Genomic DNA, 26,226 nt, shown 5'->3' with positions numbered 1-26,226 from the left:
GGATTAATAGTGGTGGTGGACATGTAGTGTCCTGGAATACAGCTTGATGTCATTTATGCAGAGTAGGTGAATAAGGTTTACTCCAGTCCATATTAGGCATCTGTAGCCAGTCTTGTCAATGATCTCACTGAGGCGGTTCAGGCCTATGCAGAACAGCAGTGGGAACAGAGCATCTCCTTGGTAGATCCCACATTTGATGGTGACTTGTGCTGTGCTGTTGTATGCCACATCCGCACTGAATTCCTGATTAAGGCTCTACAGTTGTAGAGCCTTAATCAGGACCATCTTGTACAGTTCTACGCATTCTAGTATCCATGTGTGAGGCATTGAGTCATGAGGCTTTCTTGTAGTCAATCCAGGCAGTGCACAGGTTGGTCAGTCTGGTCTTACAGTATCAAGTGACTGCTCTGTCTGCAGGTAGTTGGTGATTTGCTCCTCCAGTGTTTCTGCCCATTCCTTTCTGGGTCCCGCTCAGATATTGAGCCATGTGCTAGTTCATCTTAGTTGCTATGATGGAGCTTCCATGTGGTGCTGAGGTAGGTTATTGGCTGGTAGTTTGATGGGGCTGATCCTTGCTGAGGATCTTTGGGGATCAGGACTGTCTGGCCTTACTTTTATCAAAAAATGTTTCATTTAAAAAAAAGAAAAAAAAATGTTTTGATAAAAGTAAAAAAAACATTTGGTGCCTAAGTCTCAAAATGGTAATGTCAGGGATGAAGTGATTGACTGATTTTGTGTGTTTTGACATGTGTGTTTTAGTATTTTTAGCAACTGTTTTGAGAACTGCGTTAGGAATAATTATAATTTCAATCTGCTGTAAGAATTATGCCAAATTGAAAAACTAATCACAAAAGTCTTTCACAGAAGAACATTTTAAACCCCTCCTGCATCGCACAGTTGCCCTAATAGTCCACTCAAAATCCTGAACTGAAAATTAACTGGAGCAAGTAAAGTGGGTTAATGTAGATTTATGAGTTAAACTGCAGTTTAAATGAGATAAAGCGATGAGCAGGACCCCTCCAAAGCCTATGATGTAATGACAGCATCTAAATTGTTTCTATTAAACTATGAATTAGAAATCAAATATTCCTTTGCATTTTATTTTATGTTATTCATGTTTCATAATTTCTTTAAATGTAAGTTTCAAATTGCATGAATGAATTCTTTCCTTTTTCCCCTCATATGGAATTGTCATGTGTAATTCCCATTGCACCTCCATGATGTTGTCTTTGGGCTCCACATCACGTTAGTGAAGGAGCTCGTTCTCCCGGAGAAAATAATTCATGAACCAAAATCTAGACGGACGTTTTGAAGATCATAGATCGCAAATCTCTGACTTCTGCTTTGGGATTAGCATTCATGCACTCTGTGGTTTGAGCAGCCGCTAACATTTAATCATTTTAAAGTACAGATTACCTTGAGCAATATGGGTCATGGTTAGACAATGGGCTTTTTTATCCCTAAGGGCAAAAATCTCTGAGCAGGATTAAGTAACTTACTAAAGGACAGCTTTCCTACTCTGAAGCTTTAACAAAAGGCTTAATAAACATCCAAATTTCCTTTCATAAAAATGTATTTCAACAAGATCCATGAGAAAGACTGCAGCTGCTGAATTTGTAACATTAAATCTATGTTTACATAATCCTCACATAGCTGCAAATTTTAAAAAGCTGATAAAGTTTTTGAGGTTTTTAAACATTTAATAGCTTCCAGACAACCTCTGGTTTCCAGTCAATTCACCTCAGCCAAAATACAAAAAAATAGATATAACATATAACTTATGATATGCAAAGTCATCTGTGTACACAGTCCAAAGTAAGGCTGGGCTGACCATTGGCATGTTGTCCTAAAGTTCTCATGAAGATCATTTCACAATACAGAAAACATCATTATTTGCATGGAGACTTTTAGTAATTTGTTCAAGGAGTACTATGACGCTTGATGACTAAGGTCGATGTCAAGACTGTTGACATCAACCTTAGACAGCCATGCCCTGTGACCCAGCCCTGTCGGTGACTCTAAATAGGATAAGCAGAATAAAATAGATGGATTTCTAAGGATTTGGAAGAAAATAAATACTTTAATTAAGCAAATTATTAATTGCAGAGTTAACACAAAACAATTGTCATGTAGTGATGTGTCCTGTCAAACTACTGTTCCAAATGTGTAAAAATACTGGCATGATGGCATGATCCTTTCACTATGCATGCACACACACACACACACACACACACACACACACACACACACACACACACACACACACACACACTTACTTACTCTCTTGAGTATCAGTATAAAAAGTGCATTGTTCTCTCTCAGGTGATTAACTTCATCACAAGTAAGTTTATGTGAAACCATCATGTTCCCTGAAACAAATGATTTAAAAAACACTTATAACTGCTACTACTACCTATAACTACTCTTAGAAACTGACTTTTTTGACTACTGAAAAGACCACACAAAGGCAAAATCAATAATATCAACAAGGAATCACAAAGCACACCCCTATGTACTTACCTGTTGTAAGACTGAAAATGTGAAGCAGAAGGAGGAGGCAGAGGACAAGAGAAGCAGTCATCCTGCTGGGTGCTGCTGCTCACAGCTGAGGATGCTCCATCTGTTATAAGAGCGGAGGATGACAGCAGCATTTCATCTCCCATACTTCACTCTGAGGCAGCTTTGCTCAGCAGCTCGGGTTTAAACTCGGAGGATTACAGCATCTCTCTCTCTCTCTCTCTTGTTTTTGTTTCTACACCTCACTCTCAGTGCATCTCCATGTCTGCTTCCCTGTTTTGTCTGCCAGAATATTTAACATTCTGTCCTATTTTCTGTTTCCTTGTTCAAGTTGAACAAGCTCTCTCTCTGCTGTGGCTTAATGTATGCTGCTTATCACAATCCAGCATTTGTTTTTGTTTTTTTCTCTGGATAGGTTTATGTGAAAAAGCACAAAAATGTGCTAAAAGAAATCCCATGTAATTAAGCTTTCGTGTGTTTCATGTGATGCCAATTAAAACATTAAAACATGTATATATATTTTATATTATTTCTCATGGAGGGTTTTTGGCGGGGCAAAAAATATACAAGCAGTATATTAATACTACGTGTGATTTATGCAGTATGTGTGTGGTTGGCTACTAAAAATAGTTCATGGTTGACTGTTCCAACAGCCTAAAGGTTTAGTATCATACAGGGATGCTCGGGAGAGAGAGCTACTCTGGCTGTGGGATGTATAAAATGTAGAAAGCATTTTCTGTGTTTTAGCATTATATGTTACTCAAATTTCTCTGATTATCATCCACTACCAGTCAAACATTTCAGAACATCCCAGTTTTTCCAGGTATTTATTGAAAATTATGCAGTTTAATGTCTCATAAAATTAACAGCAATGTTTTCATCCTAGAATGGGTGAACAAAAACAATGGCAACTGTGTAAAGTTTTTCTGTTATGCCTGTTTCATTCATTTTTAAAGCCAGATAACTTTGGGAGAGTTGCCGTCCCATCTCCATCATCATCAGCTTTCCTTGGGCTATTAACAATTTTTAAAAACTCTGTTTTTACATCACATTCAGTTCAATTGAATTCAGTTTTATTTATCTAGCGCTAAATGACAACAACAGTCACCTCAAGGCGCTTTATATTGTAAGGTAGACCCTACAATAATAATGTTGGTTGATGTGGTTAGCAAGATGAAACACATCTGTTACAATGACTAAAACTTGTTTACTTGCTAACGTTAGCTGTGTTGCCACACAAAGCGCAGTTCTTAGCTGAACTAAGACCAGTGATTTATCCACAATATATATATATGTGGAAATCACCTGAAGAAAAGCTGCCGGTCGCTTAGCTTCACCAGCTTCAGTCACTGTTAAAACCCTTGTTTTGTCCTTGGGTCATTTTTGTCTTCTAAAGAAATCTTTTTTTCTATCAAAAATGTGTTTATTTTCATCAAATGGTCTGAAAATAACAAAAGTTATTCAGTACTATGCTATGTATGATTGGAAGAAGTTTTAAGTAATCTGATTTATTTATGGGGTTTTTTATTGGATTTTATAACACCTGTTGTCCTCGGGGCCAAAAATGTCCCCAAAGTACAAAGTGTTGCAAAGGGACATATTTTCACACCATACTTCTTTCAAACATCTTTGATCTTGGATCACTGATGTGTGGGGTCAAGCAAAGGTCATAACCATAACAACAACAACAACAACAGGCAGCACAATGAGGAGGCAGGTGCTCTACATCCAGTTCAATTGTATTTATACAGCGCCAAATCACAACAACAGTTGCATCACGGTGCTTCATATTGCAAGGTAGACCCTACAATAATACATACACAGAAAGTATGCTCACAAGCCTCCATTGCACTGGAGGACTTTGCACTTGGAGAGGACTCTGTCCATTCCAACACAACATCCCAAGTAAACCGGGGAACTTTGAGATAAAAACGTGGGCAGTATGTGATGCCAGGTCCAGCTGTACATGGAACATGCTAGTGTATGATGGCAAACCATCTGGCCTGCAGTCAGGGCATGCAAGTTGTCCCTAACATTGCAGAAGGTTTCCAAAAGAAAACAATCACCAGTAACAATTTGTTTACTGTATATGACCCTTGGCCTGCAACTGCAGAAAAGAAGGCTGTCCATGATGGGACCAGGGCCCTATTTCAGGAAGCCGGTTTAGTGCAAACTCTGAGTAAGTATACCCTGAGTTAACGAAAACTCTGGGTTTTCGGTTTCACAAAGCGAGTTTAGATTAATTCTGAGTGAGTTACTATGACGACACACTCCGTGAAGCTAACCTGCCCCCTAGCAGGTTTACTTCAACTAACCCTGACCTTCTCCGCCTCTTTGTCAGAAACCTGACTGTAGGAAGTGTCAGACATGGCGTGCCCCTTCCCTGAAGAGCCAGTAGATGTTGAAGCCCAAATTCTCCGCAGAGCTCTCCGCCGGGAGAGAGTGATTAGAGCGCGTTTGGACATTTTATCATTTCCTGATGATTTTCTGTGCGAACGTTACCGTTTTTCAGCACAATCTATAATTTATTTGAATAACATCCTCAGGCCTAATATTGCTCATGTGACACATCGCGGACATTCTCTCAGTTCTGTACATATTATTTGTATTGCACTTCGGTTTTTTGCAAACTGGAGCTTTCTGTATAATATTGGTGAAGCTGAGCACGTTTCCAAGGCTACCGTCTGTCGGGCAGTCAGGAATGTTACAGTTGCACTGAAACGTCTCCTGCACACGTCTGTGGTGTTCCCCGGTCATAGACCCACAAGATTTATCAAAGAGGGATGCCACAAAATTGCAGGTAGCAGGATGAACGAAACTTAATTCATGATGTGCTGATATTTGAACTACTACTTAAATTTTACATTTATTCTCACGGTTCCCAGGCGTGATTGGCTGTATAGATGGCACTCACATTCCAATCATTGCTCCTTCAGTAAATGAAGGAGACTATGTGAACAGGAAGTCTTTCCACAGCATTAATGTACAGGTACATAGCTCCCTGTAGCATGTCAAACTAACAAATTATTTCATTATAGTAATGGATGCTAATTTGTGTTCTCTGCACTGTGAAGATCATATGTGATGCTGCCAACATTATCACAAATATGGAAGCCAACTGCTCAGCCTCTGTGAGTGGTGGTGGTGGAGGACCCCCACCTGTTTTTCGGGCCTCCGCTTTTTTTTCTGTTGGCTATAACGGGTCACATTTGAGCATACAGAGTAAGCAAATATGTACTTGTAATGTGCTCAGATAATTTCAATAAGTGCTTACAGAAGGAAAATTAATGTAGCCTCTAACTGCAATTGATTTACATCGGACAAACAGACCAAGCACTATGGCTCATAATACAATTACACCTTACCTGTTTGGACTATATTTTTATATTTCATTTTTACTTGCTGCCAGGAACGTTTGGGGCCTGTTGGGTTGCACCTGCGCTCACATCACATCACAAAATCAAATGTATAAAATAAAAAATAAAATAAAATATAATAAAAAAACGTGTTAAATGGGTGGAAATCCCTAGATCAATGTTTAAATTAACACTCACGCATTGACTCTGTCGGCTATGTTTTGCCATGCATGCTCACTTTCTTTTGCAGCTGAGGCTGTGTTACTTTTTTTCCGCAAAATTTGCATGTTATCGGCATATGCTGCCATCAGAATTTCGGCCTCAAGTGCTGTAAAATACATTGACCGCGCCTTCTTTCCCTCCGTCTCCATGGTGACTCGCTTAATCTGTGCTCCACTAATCAGGGCTTTATGTATCCTCGTGCGCGCGTTTAACTTGGGGTTAAAGCAACTCCGCGTTGATTGAACTAATTGTTATCAGCCTTTCTGAAACCGAATATTCCGAGTTGGACAGTTCGGGGTTACTCAACCCTGAGTATCGTTTTTCACTCTGAGTTTTCTAAACCGGCTTCCTGAAATAGGGCCCAGTACAGAGGAATAAACCTGAGCTTCCTCCTGCACTTGTGTGAAATATGGACACGGCTTTGTCCTCATGAAAGTTTGCCTTCACTCAGACCCATGCCCTGGTGTCCTACCATGCCAAAATATAGAAAAATGTCAGGTAATGAGTTGGAATAAAGATGAATAAAACCTTGAAACACAGAGATGAATGATATTTTATACTTATTGCTTTATAAATATTCAAACCAGACGGGGTCATTTTTGAGCCCAAAGGACAACAGATGTGAGTATTTGCTGCCACTACTTGAAGTAGTTTAAAAACCGCTTCCTAAATTAACTTTGACATATACCCGTCTGTGATCATCTGTTAAAGCAACCAACTCTGGTTGTGAAACGATAATCACAAATCCCTCAGACTTCATTCAAAATGTGGGTGTTTGATGGAGAGTTGCGGTTAGTGAGAGTTTGGAGGTTTATGAGAGTGAGGAGAGAAAGACAGGAGAGAATGAAGCCAGCTAAGAAGAGGAGGATGTCCTCCCCTGTGTGGGAACATTTGATCTTATTCCTCCCAACAAGGTATGTAAATTTCTACAGAAGATGTATTTTCATAATACTGATGGTGCAATACAATTTATGTTAAGCTGTCTTTACTTTTGTACAAGGTGAAGTGTTTGCTATGTGCCAGGGAGCTGGGATATAACAACAACACCTCATCCATGCTTAGGCACTACAGAGCTTTGCATGAGAACAAGGAGAACACCGTTTGTGGAGCAAGACCAGGTGAGCCATCAAATGCCATGATAATATAGCATGCCGTAATGTTACTAAATGATATAACAATATTATACAACTGTAATAAGTTACGTGTGTGATATTTATATTTGTGCTTTGCTTTTATTGTCTTTCCTCAGGAGAACAATCTCAAATAGATGAAGACCTGGTTAGCATGGTGATTGAGGACTCCCAGCCATTTAGCATTGTGGAGGACAAAGGATTTAAAAGATTTGTTAAATCATTAAATCCTAGCTATGTTCTCCCCACTAAAAAGGCAATAAAAGCAGTGAAAATTTAGTTTTTACTGAATAAAATGTGAACAGGCTGGACTGAGGCCTCAGTCTGTAGCTGTCCATACCTCAACATTACAAAAGCACAACCACTGTCCACACCTCACCTCACAGTAAATGATCATTTCCATTTTAAGCATTTCCAAATAATCATTTTCCATACTGCCACTATAAATATACACAGTATACTGCCACCACTACAATATACATGTTTTACACACTCCTTTTGTTGTTGACATTTACAGGCTGTGTGCAAAATGCCACACTCTTCAAATTCATGCCAACTAATATTTTTACGTCCAGTAGGTGTCCTACTAGAGCAAATGAAGCTTCAAGACGCTTTGCGCTGGGGTGAACCAATTGGATGAAAAGCTTCAGTGCTTCATGAAGCTTCATCTGCCCATCACTACTGACCTGGCCCTCTCCCCTTGAACATCTGAGTTCTTCTGCTTAAATACTCCAAACGATATCCTCCTCTGGACTATTCCATTCAATAGGTAAGATAAACATTACCATTCTAATAAACGTATGATGCTACTCTTTATTAGCAATAAAACACTCAAAGGTGTAGTCAATACATGTTACATCAATACATATCTCTCTAACAAACACAATCCTAAAATCGGCTTTATTCAATTACACCAATTCTCCCCCTCTTCACCTGGTTTCTTCCTGTGACATCCAAACCAAAAAAGAAGCTATAAATACAGGAAGTGAGGCATCACTTCCTCCTTTTGCTCCTGGAACACAGGTAAGTCAGGTGAGTTCAAACCAAGTAAACTAGACAAATTAACAGTTGAATTAAATAAAATGTTAACTTAACAAACTTGTCAATGTTGATTTAAGCCAAGATGCTATATTATATAATCTGTAAAAGTACAAAACATAAACAAAACCGGGATAGTAAATGTTTGCAAACTACAGAATTAAAATAAGGTATGGCTAAATCAAAACACAAACGTTAACTAAGAATAGCAAACTTCAACTCTGGACAAATGGTGTTCTCACCCACTTTGTCACAGCATCCACACAACCAAGGGTACAACTCCTCCAGCTAACTGGCAAAGTCCAATCAGAGGAGATGCTTGCAGATGTGAACATAGATCTAAGATAAGATAAGATAACCTTTATTAGTCCCACACGTGGGAAATTTGTTTTGTCACAGCAGGAAGTGGACAGTGCAAAAGTTATGAATCAAAAATTAGAATACAATAAGAATAAATATAGTACACAACTGTACAGAATAGAATAAAATAAAATACTATATACAGTAGAATAAAATAGAATAAAATATACAATAAGATAAAAATAGAATACAAATGCTATATACAACTGAGTAAAAATACAACGATGCCAGAAAAGATTATTGCACTTAGTGTTATTGCACATGTGTGGATGTGTGTGTTTGATCAGTTAAAGTCTTTATTGTGGAGTGTGACAGCAGTGGGGAGGAAAGACCTGCGAAATCTCTCCGTCCCACACCGTGGGTGCCGCAGTCTCCCACTGAAGGAGCTGCTCAGTGCTGTCACAGTCTGCTGCATGGGGTGGGATATGTTGTCCAACAGGGATGACAGCTTAGCCGCCGTTCTCCTGTCACTCACCACCTCCACTGGGTCCAGAGGGCATCCCAGAACAGAGCTGGCCCTTCGGATCACCCTGTTCAGTCTCTTCCTGTCCCCGGCAGAGATGCTGCCGCCCCAGCAGACCACACCATAGAAGATAGCAGAAGCCACCACAGAGTCATAGAAGGTCTTCAGGAGTGGGCCCTCCACTCCAAACGACCTGAGTCTCCGCAGCAGGTACAGCCTGCTCTGCCCTTTCCTGTAGAGGGCGTCTGAGTTATGAGTCCAGTCCAGTCTGTTGTTCAGATGAACACCAAGGTACCTGTAGCTGTCCACAGCCTCAATGTCCATACCTTGGATGTTCAGTGGTTGCAGTGGAGGATGCTTGTGCCTGCGGAAGTCTACCACCAGCTCCTTGGTTTTACTGGCGTTGATCTGGAGGTAGTTCAGCTGGCACCAGTCCACAAAGTCTTGAGTCAGTCCTCTGTACTCCTTGTCGTCCCCATCAGTGATGAGGCCGACTATTGCAGAGTCATCAGAGAACTTCTGCAGGAAGCACTGGGTGGAGTTGTGGGAGAAGTCTGCAGTGTAGATGGTGAAGAGGAACGGAGCCAGAACCGTTCCCTGTGGGGCCCCCGTACTGCAGACGACCCTGTCCGACACACAGCCCTGAGTTCTCACATACTGTGGTCGGTCGGTGAGGTAGTCCAAAATCCAGGTAGTGAGGTGATGGTCCACTCCAGAGTTCTCCAGCTTGTCCTTCAGAACCAAGGGAAGAATAGTGTTGAAGGCACTGGAGAAATCAAAGAACATGATTCTCACAGTGCTTCCAGCGGTCTCCAGGTGAGCGAGGGAACAATGTAGGAGGTGAATGACGGCATCATCCGCTCCAATGCCAGGCTGGTAGGCAAACTGAAGTGGGTCCAGTGATGAGCTTGTTAGGCGCCGAAGCTGAGCCAGGACCAACCGCTCCAGGGTCTTCATCAGGTGGGATGTCAGAGCCACCGGCCTGTAGCTGTTGAGGTCCTTGGGGCGTGAAGTCTTTGGCACTGGTACAACACAGGAGGTTTTCCAGAGCTGTGGGACTCTTCCCAGCCTCAGGCTCAGGTTGAAGAGGCGCTCTACTCTTCATTTGGCTGAAGAAGCTAATTGAAGGCCTGGTAGCATAAATAAGTGGGCTGCTAACAGCAGGTACCTGTCTGGACTTGCCAATACAGGGCAGAAAATCCACAATCATGAAATATCCCCACAACATGGAAGCTCCACTAAAGTTGGATTTATAGTCCCGCAAATGTGTGCATGTACAGACCAGGAGGGGAAAGGGATTTTCAATCACACAAGACGCACTGTCCAAGTGGGCTGGAATAGAGCAGTGAGTAATAGTGAGTTCCCTGGGGACGGGAGCTCAAAAAATACAGCATGTAAAGCACAGATATTGTTTTTAACACCTGGTTTTACTTCAACTCTTTGTATGTTACAACTTCGTTCTTCTTTGCAGCTGGCTGACAACAGAGTTCAGTGCAATCAGACACACAATCCCTGGACAGATGATGCGGTCTCTCTGCACGACCATAAATAACGCATCACAGCAACCAAGCTAGTTACAAGTAGACACGTGAGTCAACCATTGAGCACAGCACAGAAGGACATTAGAAATAACAGTTTACAAAGCACCAGCTCCTGGTTGAGCAGTTCATGAAGATTCGAGGAACAGGCAGACCAAACTCAGCACCACCTGGATTCACTACATGAAAGCCTCTGACTCTTGTAGAACATCTTTGCTGCATATGGATTAGACATCACCAAGTTCCCATTGCGTCTAAAGGTGGTTGAAACAACAGTGGATTAAGGTCCTGTGGGACTTTCAAGTTCCGGATAGAAAAGCAGCCTCTGGCCAACCAAACAGATATAGTTGACAAGGAGCAGAAGACCACAGCTGTGAAAGACGTGGCTATGCCAGCTGACAGTAACATCAGACAGATGGAGCATTAGACATCTGAGAAGTGGCGAGACTGAAGGAACAGCTGTGGCAGATGTAGGAAGTCGTCATCCTAGTGGTAATAGAAGTATTAGGAGGTGGAACATTTCCAGCAGTGAATCTTAACAGCTCACAGTAAAGACATCACTTGATTCCATTAACTGTCTGGGTCTGTGTATTTATGTTGTATTTATGGTGTAGCTGCACACACGCGCTCTCTCTCTCTCTCTCTCACACACACACACACACACACACACACACCCAAACACCATTGAAACTTTCATTGTGATGCAATTTTCTTACATTTTTTTCCTTTATTATGTAAAGATTTAGGTTTTCATTAAGTTCTTTTCATAATATGCCACTATTTTGTTTAGCCTAACACTGAGATATGTGTCCAAATCAAAACGTTTAAGGTCCAAATGCAGACACTGAGGCTTGACACTCATCTGACATACACATACAACCTGTTTCCATACAGAAATGTTCCACCAAGTATCACATTGTACAGCTTCATTTGAAACACATTGCTGATTTTAAAATTAGTATACTATATAAGCCAGGTTCTTTGGGGGATTGCTTCCTGCTGATGCCAGGTGCTGCTATCTTTGTGATATGCAACATTACTACTGCTCACTGTAGTAAATAAAGCTGTCACCTAGTATCCACTGTGATGACGGTCGTCATCTGTAGGCTTAAGTAATGTTACTTTTATTTTAACTGTCAACTGTCAAAGGTGATATGTCCTTGACTTTAGAATCAACCTTAAATGTTTAAACGTGCCTGGTCTAAGAGTAATCACACGTGACTAGAACTAGAGTAACTGAGGACAAAGAAAGCTGTCACTGGCTAAGCGTGAGAGGGAGCTGCCACACGAGCAGCGTGTTTTCACTGGAGTCTGAGCAGGTTTCTTCTGATGCTGACAGTCCTATCCTGCGGTATCCTCTTCCACCAGAGAAGATGGCTGTTGAAGTGACTTTGTTACGTTTGGCCTCTCCCTCCTTCCCCAACTCCAGTGGCCGCCCTCTCAACCAAACATCGGGGTCCTCATTTACTTCATAGATGGAACCGTCCTCCATCTGGAGATCTGGGGAGGCCCTTGGGTTCGCTTGTTCTGGCTGAGCTGTCAGCAGCTTCCCAGGAAGCTGGGAGGTGGAATGGAGGTGGTACTGCAATAGGAGATGCTTAGGTTTGTCCTGCTTCCATGGAGAAGTTTCTAAGTTCTCCCTATGGTGGCTATTTTCCAGCTTCTGCTCTCCTCTTTCTCCTTCAACATTACCTCCACCTCCTCCTCCCTCTCCATTAGCACTCTCTTTGCTAATGTTGAAGATGGAATCCCGTCGAAGCAAATCAGAGGCCAGGGTGCTGGAGGCTGACACCAGGAAATCTACAGCACCACAGTGAGCATTCAGAGATGTCATCGCTTTACCTGAGGATATAAAAGTTGTGCATCTGCTCACTTTGTCTCATTTTACCAGAGTAACACATGAAAGAAGTAAATGTGTTCCAAAAGACAAAAAAAAAACTAAAACTGAACAAACATTAAGTATACAATAGAACTAAAAAGAGTGTTTTTAAATGCAACCCTGCAGAGAATCATCAACATTTCAGGACCACAGTTTTAGTGGAGTTTGAGTTAAAAGGGGAAGAAGTTTTAAAAAACTTGCACTGAGACCCGCAGAGGTAGAGTGTTTCCAAAGCAAAGCATATGCACAGGACTATTTGATATATATCGCACATCAATAAACTAAAATAGGAAAACTAAATAATAAAGTAAATTAATAGGGGAACAAATAGTATAAATTAGGAAGCAAATAGAAATGAAATAGTCGTTTTTTCATAGATTTATATATAAAAAAAAAATGGCTACACTTCTTTTGAGGGAATTAATGTCATTTTTTGTTAAATAGAGCATATCTCCTGTTTCTTTGTTGCTTTCAAGGTTCAGTTTCCAGTTTATTGAGTTAACTTTGTTTTGGTGAGTGCCAGAGCCTTCATGAGTACGTGTGCATTATCAGGCCATCATGCTACATGGATATATTGTATATCACAAGAGATCTTGAGATGTTCAACCAGTAATGAGCACATGCTGTGTGTACATTCAACTTCAGTCACAAAAACATCAGAGAGCAGGAGCGCTGATGCATGTTCTGACCTGTGATCTTCGGGATACCCTCAAGAGTCGGTACAGAGAAAGTGATGATGACGCCCTGGCTAGTCCCCACCCACAACATACCCTGAGAGATCAGTAAGCTGGATACACAAACGTGACCTGGAAAACAAACATTTAACCATTACATTGGTCATAGTCTAACTGTACATGTTTTATTCCTGCCCAGCCCTGACAACACTGTGTGTGTGTGTAGTCTGCCAAAATTTGAACTCGGGCTGAGCTCTGTCACTGAGCAGCTCAGTTCAATTTACAGCGTGGAGATCTTAAGGAAAAAGTGAACAGGAAGGGAAAGTTTCCAGTAAACTGTAAACGTATTGTAGTATGGGATATCACACCCCTGTGTGTCTTGGCTGAAGACATCTCTATTCATGCCTTTAAGGCAGATAACCTGTGATGACACTATGTAACTGAATGTCTGAATGTTAGATAGACAGCATTACATATTGTTCGTAAGAATGGGAGCAAGTTGTATAGAACAGAAATGCATCATTTAATAACAACTTCTGCTAACTTCTGTTCCCTGAAGGAACAAGGTTGCCCTGCCATGCAGTTGGGTTCAATAATAATAATAACTTAGATTTGTATAGTGTCTTTCAAGAAACCCAACTTTGCTTTACACAACAGTAACTAGAGCTTAAAATAGCTATGGGTTGTGGGATTTGTTGAAGAGGCGAGTTTTGAGAAGTTTCCTGAAGGACTCCAGTGTCGTGCCATCGTGAGTCTCATATGGGAGAGAGTTCCAGAGGGTGGGGGCTGCCACACTGAAGGCTCTGTCCCCAAAGGTATTAATAAGGTTGGTGCAAGGGACAGAAAGGAGACCCATTCAACATGACATCTGAACATTCAGGCAGTGACAACAATATTCTAGAAATGCTAAACACAGGTCTAAAAGCAGCTATGCTGTATTCTTGGTATGCCCGTCTGTCTCGGTGACAGTATCGTTTTTGGCCTTGCCTGGTGACAGATAGTTGGTACGGGTGGAGATGTTGATTTCCTGCAGTTGTTGCAAGGTCTCTGTGTGGAACAGATGAATGGAGGATCCTTTGGTGAAGGCCATCCAAACACCTCCACCTGAATGGACCATATGGCTAACATGGAAGTCTGGATCTGAGTGGGCTTCGAAGCTCTGAAACACAGAGAGAAAGGGTTAATCTGTGGCTTATCTGTCAAAAAAAATATGTCAGTTGGTTTCACAAAATGTGTCATATGACTCATTTTGTGGAAAATATTTTTTTAGGAAAACACGGTACATGAATGTTCTGAAGAATATTTTAATTCATGTAAACAATAATCTGCTGGTTGTTCAGTAAATAAAGCTCTTGCCTAGTTGTGACTGTCATCTGTAGTCATCTGTAGTATTCGGGTAAGTGTGTATGCTGAGAATACATATTTACTAGGGGTGGGACTCGATTAAAAAATAATCTAATTAATTAGAGGCTTTGTAATTAATTAATTACGATTAATTGCATTTAATCACACAAGAAACCTCGCCTCAAAGTGCAAATTTTATTTTTTCATTTAAAAGGGTTTTAGCGGGCGACAGAATCAAATAATACACATGGATGTGAGTATTGTAAACTCGAGCTCTTTTCATTTTTTGGGAAAAAAATGAAGCATTTAAACTGCATTTCAATTCAAAACAGAGAAACAAAAATAATATCCCTGGTCAAAATTGGGCAGACCTTTGACAACCATTTGATATTTGATGCTCTACTGTGAATAAAATATGGATTTATGAGAACAAATCATTTCATTCTGTTTTATATACATTTCACAGAGTATCACAGCTTTTTGGGAATCAGAGTTGGAATCCAATCCAGGCAGTATTTTCCTAAATGTGGTTTACTGTTGATGCTGACCCATCAAACACATTTAACACTTACAGTTTTATTCTTCTCTTGTAGAACTGGTAATACTTATTGAGCTTACTTTGGGCCTTGACATAGCCTGTCAGTTCACTGTCTCTCTGAAACAAGCCCTTTTGTCTTATTTGCCTTAAAAAGCAGCTTTGAACAGCAGGTAGGTGGGACTGTTGAGCTGGTCTGATAATTTAGTTTTGCATTTGTGGTGGATTATACATCCAAGAATATAAAAAATGTCTGAAATGCAATAGTTAGAGGACTCTGAAGCTTGAGCCGTTGGTTCACAGGAATCACTTGTAAAAATGCCAGCCTCATTATTGGGTCATTTTGACATGGATCCACCACTGTAACAGTATACACATCCATTGCAGAGCACAAGGGAAAGTGTAAAGTGTAAAGTAAAGTGTAAGTGTAAAAGTGTTCTCAGTGTGCATACTGAACAGTCAATATACCTGCATGCAGAGGCTGTCTCCTTGTATGACAGTGACTTGGTTTTCACAGCTGGCCCACATAGTGTCTTCAAGTGTCAGCAGACAGTAGACCGGCTTGGAGCCAAGAGACACTAGCTTGCATGAATCCACATCCCACAGTCGCTCTGACAGGAAGAATTAGTTGGTGGTTTAGAACCTAATTTGAGCTCTGTGATTTAGCTCCTACTACGCTAGTGCATGACCTCATTAGTCTGACATGCAAACTCGCATCATGTGAGAGTGGTATCTGTGACAGCTCACCTCCAGTTTTTCTGTGGTATATAGCTACTTTGCCATTAGCCAGTCCAGCAAAAAGGAACGACAGTAAATGTTTGAGGCAGAGCACTGGACAGTTGTCAGGGTTTACCAAGGTCAGCAGGCACTGAACAGCTGTGTCCACACTGCTCTGAACATGGATACTGGAAAGACAAGCAGACAGAAAAGTCACATATTACACATGGGGCCAGATTGTTGCTGTTGCTGCTGTAACAAAATAACATAGCTCTACATTAGTCTTTCAAAATCTCATAGTACAATCTGCTCAAAGAGATACATAAGAAAATTGAATGTCATTACCTGATTTCATGCTTTTCATGTAAGTTTTAAGGTTGTCTTTGATTATTTATTTATATATATATTTTTTAGAATAATGTATTTTGCAATCAACTTGTTTTCTTAAGCCTTTTTTGTGCAATCCAAATCAAATAACAGCAGAGTACCACATTCTTTCAGTTTATAGCAACATAAAATTACAAAATGGGTTTAGACATCCTTTTTCTGGGGAAAAAAATAATAATGGCATAATCAGCGTAAAAACTGCCTGGTGCAAACCTCGGCATGAATGAGCAACTGTAAACTCCCACAAAAACATATGTCAGCAGCAAAAATAATTGTTTTTAGCAGCAGTGACAAAAGAGGGTTCATCCTGGCCTTAAAACTGGTCGATGAAGTGAAAGAAAATTGATGATATTAAAAAAAATGGTTCAATATTTTGAGGAATTGTCTTCTTCTTTTTTTTTTCTAAACTTACAATCGTTAGTCAAATATAACAAAACTGTGGTCCAAACAATACTTAATGTTCCGACAGCTATAAAACTAAATAATGTCCTGTGTTGGAAAAGACTGACCTGCCGTCCTGCAGGCCAACACAGATTATGTTTCCTGTCTTGGCTGCCCTTGGGCCTTTCTCAGTCCCCTCCTGGAGCACTGTACTGGGGCACGGCTCCTTCACATACTCCAGGCAAAGGACTGGGGCTCTCAGTGGGAGGGTTTTGACCAAGCGGGCACTGGCTCGGTTCAGAGAGAAAATCTCTACTTGCCCATGGTTGGAGTTGCCACCTCCACCAGCAACCTGAAGACCATGACAGGAGAAAAGTAGCTTTGCTTATCACAAAACAAAACAAAAAAAAAAACCAACAGTCAAAGCAATTATGCCATGGATCCGTAATGTACCAATAACAGTGTGTCTCGAAAGCACAGATTTGAACAGCCAAGGTTTTATACATAAGTTCTTACAGCAGGGGGACAAGCTTACCCCAGCAGCAGAGCTAACACCGTGGTAGTGGTTATACAGACATAAAACAGAAACCGCACTGAATAATGCATTCAAACATACAGATCCACATAGGAGCAGGTGAATACTGAATAAAAAAGATGTTTTCTGAACAGTGGAAGCTTAAACTCACCCAAAGGTAACCCTGTGGCAAGGATGTGCTGGCAGTGCAGAAACCAAGCAGTCTGGACTGAGATGGGCTGTGAAGAGCTGCCTCCAGCTGGCCAAACATAGCAGACATGTTTGAAACATTAATAACGTTATAAATCATCTCTAAACAAATAATTAATTAATGAAACAGAACAGATGAACAAATTATTCAAAGGTCAGTTCAGTTATTAAAACAATAATGTGTTAATAAATTAACATATTTAATTAGTGAAATGCTTTCTCATCTCATACAGCTAAAACTACTCAGTATCACTCATATATATATATATATACATATATACATATATACATATATATATATATATATATATATATGTATATATATATACCTTAGCAATCCTTATTCGATTCCTGCCTGGGGCGTCTGTATCCAGTAAGGGTCCTAAGGCTAGACCCCCTATGCTAAGTGAGCCTACCACAGACATGAGTGAGACAGATAAATACGAAGGCATGCCGGCTCGGATGTTGCCCGGATCAACAAGGTCCGCGTCAGGTGTTGAGGAACCAGGGCACCATGACGACAAGTGGGCTACTGGAACAAGAAGGCATTGGTGGGCAAGAGACGAAAACAGGGCGTTGTTGGAATGCTACTACGCAAGTAACCCTGGCGGAAGGGGCTACATGAATAGGATGAGGGATGTGTTCCAACATTCGAAAGAAGGGACTGCTATCACAACTAGAGGTTGACGAGGTACAACATAAATGCTACGGCAAGGAGGAGTCAGGACTCCAGGTCAGGGGGGAGATATCATCACCCCCACCCGAGATTGGGTACATAGCCCCAAGTGCAATAGGAGAAGGATCGTTGAGTGCGAGAGGAACTGACCTGAAAAATAGGATCATGGCCAAGCTTGAAACCTGGATCCCCCGTAGCCGGTTACCAAGATTACGTGAAGTACCCTCAGAAGGTCTGCTAGATGATGTTAATGCAGCACTACGGACGATACCTACAACCACGATTACCGACACTAACAAGCTGATCTACAATACGGCAGCAGTGATCAGTGAGATGCTTGGCTACAAGTTGAACAGCCACAAGGGGCAGTACCCTCCATGGAGAAGGAGGCTAGAGAGCAAGATCAAAGTAGCACGGAGGGAGGTTAGCCAACTAACGGAGTTGCAGAAAGGTGCAGCAAAGAAGGTGCATAAGAAATACATCAAACTGTCCTTACCTGAGGCCTTGGAAACTGCCAAGCAAAGACTCACAGCCTTGGCCAGCCACTTGAGGAGGTACACCAGAGAGATAGAAGGCAGGAGAATAAACCAGCTGTTCTCCACGGAACCAGCAAAGGTGTACTCTCAGTGGCAAGGGAACAATAAGAGAACAACACCACCAAGGCTGGAGACAGAGCAATACTGGAAGAGCATATGGGAGAAGGAAGCAACCCATAACGGCAATGCTCAGTGGCTAGTGGATCTGAGGGCAGACCATAGCAACCTCCCTGAACAGGGTCCAGTAACCATCACAGATATCCAAGAAAGGGTCTCCAGTATGAAGAACTGGACAGCACCAGGGCCCGACATGGTTCACGCCTACTGGCTGAAGAAGCTGACTGCACTCCACGAGCGTCTGGCAGCACAAATGAACCAGCTGCTAGTTAACGAGAGACACCTGGAATGGCTAACCGAAGGTCGAACGGTCCTGATCCCCAAGAAGGGACCGGTCCCATCCAACTATCGACCAATAACCTGCCTCAGTACTACATGGAAGCTCCTGTCAGGCATCATATCGGCTAAGATGAACAGGCACATGGGTCAATACATGAGTGGGGCACAGAAAGGGATTGGCAAGAATACCAGAGGCGCAAAATACCAGCTACTGGTAGACAGAACAATCAGCCGAGACTGCAAGGGGGATGTGGCGTACAACACTAGAGGCCAACTCCAAGCCCATAGCACAAGTCACCATCAAGTGTGGGATCTACCAAGGAGATGCTCTGTCCCCACTGCTGTTCTGCATAGGCCTGAACCCCCTCAGTGAGATCATTAACAAGACTGGCTACGGATACCGACTACAGAATGGAGCAGTTGTCAGCCACCTCCTGTACATGGATGACATCAAGCTGTATGCCAAGAGTGAACGAGACATCGATTCACTGATCCACACTACCAGGCTATACAGCAATGACATTGGAATGTCGTTCAGACTGGAGAAGTGTAGTCGAATGGTAACAAAGAGAGGGAAGGTAGTCAGAACTGAGGGGACTGAACTACCAGAAGGCAACATTGCAGACATAGAGGACAGTTACAAGTACCTGGGGATCCCGCAGGCAAATGGGAACCATGAAGAGGCCGCTAGAAAGGCTGCAACCACCAAGTACCTGCAGAGGGTCAGGCAAGTCCTGAGGAGTCAGCTGAATGGTAAGAACAAGATCCGGGCCATCAACACCTACGCCCTGCCCGTGATCAGGTACCCTGCTGGGGTAATAGGCTGGCCAACGGAGGAGATAGAAGCCACTGACATAAAGACAAGAAAGCTCCTTACCATGCATGGAGGGTTTCACCCCAAGTCCAGCACCCTGAGGTGGTACGCTAAGTGGAAGGAAGGGGGCCGGGGACTGGTGAGTGTCAGCACCACAGTCCAGGATGAGACAACGAACATCCAAGAATACATTAGGAAGATGGCCCCAACTGACCGAGTGCTCAGTGAATACCTCAGGCAGCAGAAACCCAAGAAAGAGGAGGGAGACGAGGAACCATCATGGAAGGACAGGCCCCTGCACGGTATGTACCACCGGCAGATAGAGGAGGTGGCTGATATCCAGAAATCCTACCAGTGGCTGGACAAAGCTGGACTGAAAGACAGCACAGAGGCACTAATCATGGCAGCACAAGAACAAGCTCTGAGTACAAGATCCATAGAGGCTGGGGTCTATCACACCAGGCAAGACCCCAGGTGCAGGCTGTGTAAAGATGCCCCAGAGACAATCCAGCACATAACAGCAGGGTGCAAGATGCTAGCAGGCAAGGCATACATGGAACGCCATAACCAAGTGGTTGGCATAGTGTACAGAAACATCTATGCTGAGTATAACCTGGAAGTCCCAAGGTCAAAATGGGAGATGCCCCCAAGGGTGGTGGAGAATGACCAAGCTAAGATCCTGTGGGACTTCCAGATACTGACGGACAAAATGGTGGTGGCTAACCAACCGTGGTGGTGGTAGACAAACATAAGAAGACGGCCGTAGTGATCGATGTAGCGGTTCCGAATGACAGCAATATCAGGAAGAAAGAACACGAGAAGCTGGAGAAATACCAAGGGCTCAAAGAAGAGCTCGAGAGGATGTGAAGGGTGAAGGTGACGGTGGTCCCCGTGGTAATCGGAGCACTAGGTGCGGTGACTCCCAAGCTAGGCGAGTGGCCATAGTATATACAGTATTCTGGAGAAGGTGTCAAATGTTACTGTGTGTGTGTGTGTGTGTGTGTGTGTGTGTGTGTGTGTGTGTGTGTGTGTGTGTGTGTGTGTGTGTGTGTGTGTGTAGATTTTTTAAAATTATTACTCAAGTATAAAAACAATAATAAACACAGCTGCAATGTTTTGGTTCTGTAACCTTTATTCTATCATTACTTTATTAGAGATTAGGTGTAAGAGTTGTTTAGTGTGAATAATTAAATAATAGTTTAATACAACATCATATTGTGCCTTGTACTTAGATAGACAGCAAGTAGAGAGTGATAGATGAGATGAGGAGATGGAAGGAGGAAGAGAGGCAAAGAGTGAGTGTGACAAAGTGGGTGAGAAGACCATTTGTCTATATTCTTAGTTAACATTCTTGTTTTGATTTAACCATATTTCACATGTAATCTGCAATAGGCAAACATCTACTATCCCGGGTTTGTTTATGTTTTGCACTTTTACAGATTATATAATATAACATCTTGGTTTAAATCAATTCCTACAAGTTTGTTAAGTTAACATGTTCTATATTTCAACTGTTAATTTGTATTGTTTAGAACTTTCCTTACGTACCTGTCTTCTAGAAACAAAAGGAGGAAATGTAGTTTTACTTCCTGCTTTATACCTTCTGAGTTCATCTGAGGTCACAGGAAGAGACCAAGTGCAGAAGGGGAAGAACTCTTATAATTTAATAAAGTTGATTTTAGAGGGTTTATAAAGAAATAGATTTATTGTTGTGATATGTATTGATTACACCACAGAGTTTGTTGCCAGTAAGGAGGAGTAGTAGAGGTTTGAATATAATAATGTTCATCTTACCTACTTACTGAATGGAATAGTCCAGAGGAGAAATTGTTTGGTTAAGTGGACTATTTAAGCAGAAGAACTCAGGTGTTTCGGGAAGAAAGGTTCAGGTCAGTGTAGCTGTGTGCAGTTTGACCTTAATTTCCGTTGATTTAAGTTCAGTTATGTTTATTTGAACTGAGTTAATTTGGAGTTGAGTTTATTTGTTTCTTTGTAAATATTTTTTGGGTCACAAAATACCATACCATACCATACCATACCACCTTTATTTATGAAGCACTTTAACATAAAAACCAGAGTTCACAAAGTGCTGTACATGCTAAAAGCATAAGTAAAGAAAATTAAAATGAGATAAGATAAAATAAATAACTAAAAAACTAAAATAAATTGAAACATGTTAAAACAAATTGAGTCAACCCCTCTAATCAATGCCAAAGGCTTCAGCGAATAAATATGTTTTAAGAAGACTTTTAAATTCAGAGAGAGAAGAGGCCTGCCTAAGATGCAAGGGTAGATCATTCCACAACTTTGGAGCAACTACAGCAAAAGCACGATCACCTTTAAATTTATACTTAGTTTTCGGTACCTTAAGGAGCTGCTGATTGGCGGACCTAAGGGAACGGGCAGGTGTATATGGTTGTAGTAGCTCCGAGAGGTAGGGTGGGGGGGGGGGGGGGCAGGCCATTAAGAGATTTAAAAGCAAATAAGAGAATTTTAAAAACAATCCTAGAATGTACATGTAGCCAGTGGAGTGAAATTAAAATTGGGGTAATGTGCTCAAACTTTTTTGTTCCAGTTAAAAGACGTGCTGCAGCATTTTGCACAACCTGCAGGCGCCTAACGGACGCATCACTAACCCCAAAATAAAGTGCGTTACAATAATCCAGCCTAGAAGTAACAAAGGCATGGATTACTGTCTGAAAATGCTGTTTCGATAAGATAGGCTTTATTTTGGCTAATTCCCTCAAATGAAAAAAGCTACATCTTACAACAGCTCTGACCTGGCTTTCAAGTTTAAGATTTGCCTCTATTTTAACTCCCAGATTAGTGATGACTGGTTTAACATACTGTGCCAGTGAACCAAGATCTATAATAGTGGCCTCAGAAGCGCCACCAAAAACCATCACTTCTGTTTTCTGTTCATTAAAATGTAAAAAGTTCAAAGCCATCCAGGCCCTTATTTCATCAAGGCATCTGAGCAGCAGGTCTACTGAGAAGCCATTTATCTTTTTAAGTGGGAAATAAATCTGGGAGTCATCGGCGTAGCAGTGGAAAGAAATCCCATGTTTCCTGAAAATAGACCCAAGGGGTAGGAGATATAGAGAGAAAAGAAGCGGGCCTAAAACTGAACCCTGTGGGACCCCACATTGAAGAGAAGCAGCAGAGGATACAAACTCCCCTAGTTTCACAGAGAAAGTTCGCTCTGCCAAATAGGATCTGAGCTACTGCAGTGCGGTACTCCGCATACCCACCAACTGCTCTAAACGGGAAATTAAAATATTATCATCCACTGTATCAAAAGCAGCAGTTAAATCTAACAGCACAATGATAACACAGTCACCTGAGTCATTTGCCAAAAACACATCATTAAAAACTCTTAAAAGGGCAGATTCGGTACTATGTAAAGCTTTAAAACCAGATTGGAAAACTTCTAAAATACCCTGTTCTTCTAGGAAGGACATTAATTGCTTGTAAACTACCTTTTCAAAATGGTGAATAAATCACTTGCTACACTGGACAGCATCAGTCTCCTGCACTTCTTTGACCGCTTAAGTCAAGTTCTACCACAGTGAGTCTATTAGGGTACCTGGGTCATTGACCCAGTGTTTTCAGTTCTTATTTTGTTTTATTACTGTGAAGGTTTTGGTTTCTGTTTTGCATTTTGCATTTCTCTTTTCCCCAGTTCTTCTGTGTGTGATTTTGTAGTTCCTAAGTTTAATCCCATACTCCCTCTGTTCTGTGTCCAGTCGGTCTGCCCTCATCTCACGTCTCTGCTCACTCTGTTGAAGTGTCTGCTTGTGAGTCTGTGTCTGTGAGTTCAGTCTGTGTTCCCCGTTTTACTTTGAAGGTCCATGTCTTATGTTAATGTGTCTAGTTTTGCTTCCTTTGTCTTGTTAGCCCTGATTTGTCCCAGCTGTGTTTCTCTGCTGTTTCCCTTTCTCTGATTGCGTCCTCTGTATATTTAAGTCCTGTGTCTTCCCTTGTCTGTGTCGTGATCTTCATCATCCCGTGCTGTGTGATCCATCCATCCATCCATCCATCCATCTTTCTCATTTAGTAATAATTGTTTGTTTCGAGTCCATCATTTCTCCTAGCCTGCCTGCACACAGCCTTCACTTGACAGAGTCGTAGGCAGAGCCTGCTTTATTTCCTACAGTTTTTTTTTATCTGTTGCCCTACGGTTCCAAGTGCTATCACCAATCTGTGCATTTTATTATCTCATAACACTTGTTTAATCAGCTACAATCTCTCCTATGGACTCTTTAATGTCTACAGTCTCAGATCAACACAGCCGTGCCCTCCAGCACTATCAGCAGCAGGAGCAGCAGCAACCCCTCAACAGCAACATTGCACCTATCAGGTAAAACATAAACTATGTTTGCTTTGCATTGTCCCCACCTAATGACAGTGATAGTGTATGATGCGCTTCCACATTAGATTCTTGATGAATGTGTGTTGTTTTTATTCAGCCTGGTTCTACAGGGAGTGCAGAATTATTAGGCAAATGAGTATTTTGTCCACATCATCCTCTTCATGCATGTTGTCTTACTCCAAGCTGTATAGGCTCGAAAGCCTACTACCAATTAAGCATATTAGGTGATGTGCATCTCTGTAATGAGAAGGGGTGTGGTCTAATGACATCAACACCCTATATCAGGTGTGCATAATTATTAGGCAACTTCCTTTCCTTTGGCAAAATGGGTCAAAAGAAGGACTTGACAGGCTCAGAAAAGTCAAAAATAGTGAGATATCTTGCAGAGGGATGCAGCAGTCTCAAAATTGCAAAGCTTCTGAAGCGTGATCATCGAACAATCAAGCGTTTCATTCAAAATAGTCAACAGGGTCGCAAGAAGCGTGTGGAAAAACCAAGGCGCAAAATAACTGCCCATGAACTGAGAAAAGTCAAGCGTGCAGCTGCCAAGATGCCACTTGCCACCAGTTTGGCCATATTTCAGAGCTGCAACATCACTGGAGTGCCCAAAAGCACAAGGTGTGCAATACTCAGAGACATGGCCAAGGTAAGAAAGGCTGAAAGACGACCACCACTGAACAAGACACACAAGCTGAAACGTCAAGACTGGGCCAAGAAATATCTCAAGACTGATTTTTCTAAGGTTTTATGGACTGATGAAATGAGAGTGAGCCTTAATGGGCCAGATGGATGGGCCCGTGGCTGGATTGGTAAAGGGCAGAGAGCTCCAGTCCGACTCAGACGCCAGCAAGGTGGAGGTGGAGTACTGGTTTGGGCTGGTATCATCAAAGATGAGCTTGTGGGGCCTTTTCGGGTTGAGGATGGAGTCAAGCTCAACTCCCAGTCCTACTACCAGTTTCTGGAAGACACCTTCTTCAAGCAGTGGTACAGGAAGAAGTCTGCATCCTTCAAGAAAAACATGATTTTCATGCAGGACAATGCTCCATCACACACGTCCAAGTACTCCACAGTGTGGCTGGCAAGAAAGGGTATAAAAGAAGAAAAACTAATGACATGGCCACCTTGTTCACCTGATCTGAACCCCATTGAGAACCTGTGGTCCATCATCAAATGTGAGATTTACAAGGAAGGAAAACAGTACACCTCTCTGAACAGTGTCTGGGAGGCTGTGGTTGCTGCTGCACGCAATGTTGATGGTGAACAGATCAAAACACTGACAGAATCCATGGATGGCAGGCTTTTGAGTGTCCTTGCAAAGAAAGGTGGCTATATTGGTCGCTGATTTGTTTTTGTTTTGTTTTTGAATCTCAGAAATGTATATTGGTGAATGTGGAGATGTTATATTGGTGTCACTGGTAAAAATAAATAATTGAAATGGGTATATATTTGTTTTTTGTTAAGTTGCCTAATAATTATGCACAGTAATAGTCACCTGCACACACAGATATCCCCCTAAAATAGCTAAAACTAAAAACTACTTCCAAAAACATTCAGCTTTGATATTAATGAGTTTTTTGGGTTCATTGAGAACATGGTTGTTGTTCAATAATAAAATTATTCCTCAAAAATACAACTTGCCTAATAATTCTGCACTCCCTGCATGTGCCCCTTTTTAACTTTGAGCACCCACCCCTTCAAACATCTCTGCACGGCCCTGGTCCACACATAGCAACAAACCATTGATGAGTAGTTTGTTGCTATGTGTCTTTTGGACTGCGGTTACCCACTTGTAAGAAGGCCAGTGAAAATACTACATGGGAGGAAACTGTTCAGGCTATGAGGAATGTGTGGACATGCAGCAACGCAGGGGAAGAGCTGGTGAAGCTGAAAGCAGGAGGTCAGGATAGTCCAGCTGAGATTGAGTCACCACAAATTTCCTTCATTTAATTAAAGACTAATCAAACACAGACTCTAAGTGAAACATTTTTGGACAACTGTATTTGTCATCAGCAACAGCTCTCTCACCTTCAGAGTGTGTGTTCTGGAGGAGAAAACCGAAAGTTTACAGGTAAGCAGTGGGCAGCTTAACAGAGCTTTCGTCTTCCCATCTTCTTCAGCACATTCCCAACCTGATGTGTTTTCCTTTCCTGACCAAACAACAGACACG

General features: G+C 41.8%; 1 protein-coding gene across 1 annotated transcript in view; it reads right to left on the bottom strand.

The window, feature by feature from the left end:
* Positions 1-10,343: 10,343 nt before the first annotated feature.
* arhgef10lb (Rho guanine nucleotide exchange factor (GEF) 10-like b) overlaps positions 10,344-26,226 on the bottom strand; it is a 38,864-nt gene continuing 22,981 nt past the window's right edge. Inside the window, exons 15-22 of the mRNA XM_085443741.1 lie at positions 26,085-26,206; positions 17,228-17,314; positions 16,670-16,893; positions 15,804-15,961; positions 15,525-15,667; positions 14,165-14,336; positions 13,193-13,309; positions 10,344-12,466 (exon numbers count right to left, since the gene is read on the bottom strand). Of these exons, the coding sequence (XP_085299867.1) occupies positions 11,880-12,466; positions 13,193-13,309; positions 14,165-14,336; positions 15,525-15,667; positions 15,804-15,961; positions 16,670-16,893; positions 17,228-17,314; positions 26,085-26,206 (1,610 nt within the window). The 3' untranslated portion in view covers positions 10,344-11,879. The remainder of the gene's footprint in view (positions 12,467-13,192; positions 13,310-14,164; positions 14,337-15,524; positions 15,668-15,803; positions 15,962-16,669; positions 16,894-17,227; positions 17,315-26,084; positions 26,207-26,226) is intronic.

This window comes from Copadichromis virginalis, linkage group LG20 (genome assembly GCF_057382275.1).
Source record: "Copadichromis virginalis isolate Kocher_CV1m ecotype Utaka linkage group LG20, C_Virginalis_male_GT1.1, whole genome shotgun sequence".
Classification (NCBI taxonomy): domain Eukaryota; kingdom Metazoa; phylum Chordata; class Actinopteri; order Cichliformes; family Cichlidae; genus Copadichromis; species Copadichromis virginalis.
This window is presented reverse-complemented; position numbering and strand designations above follow the sequence as displayed.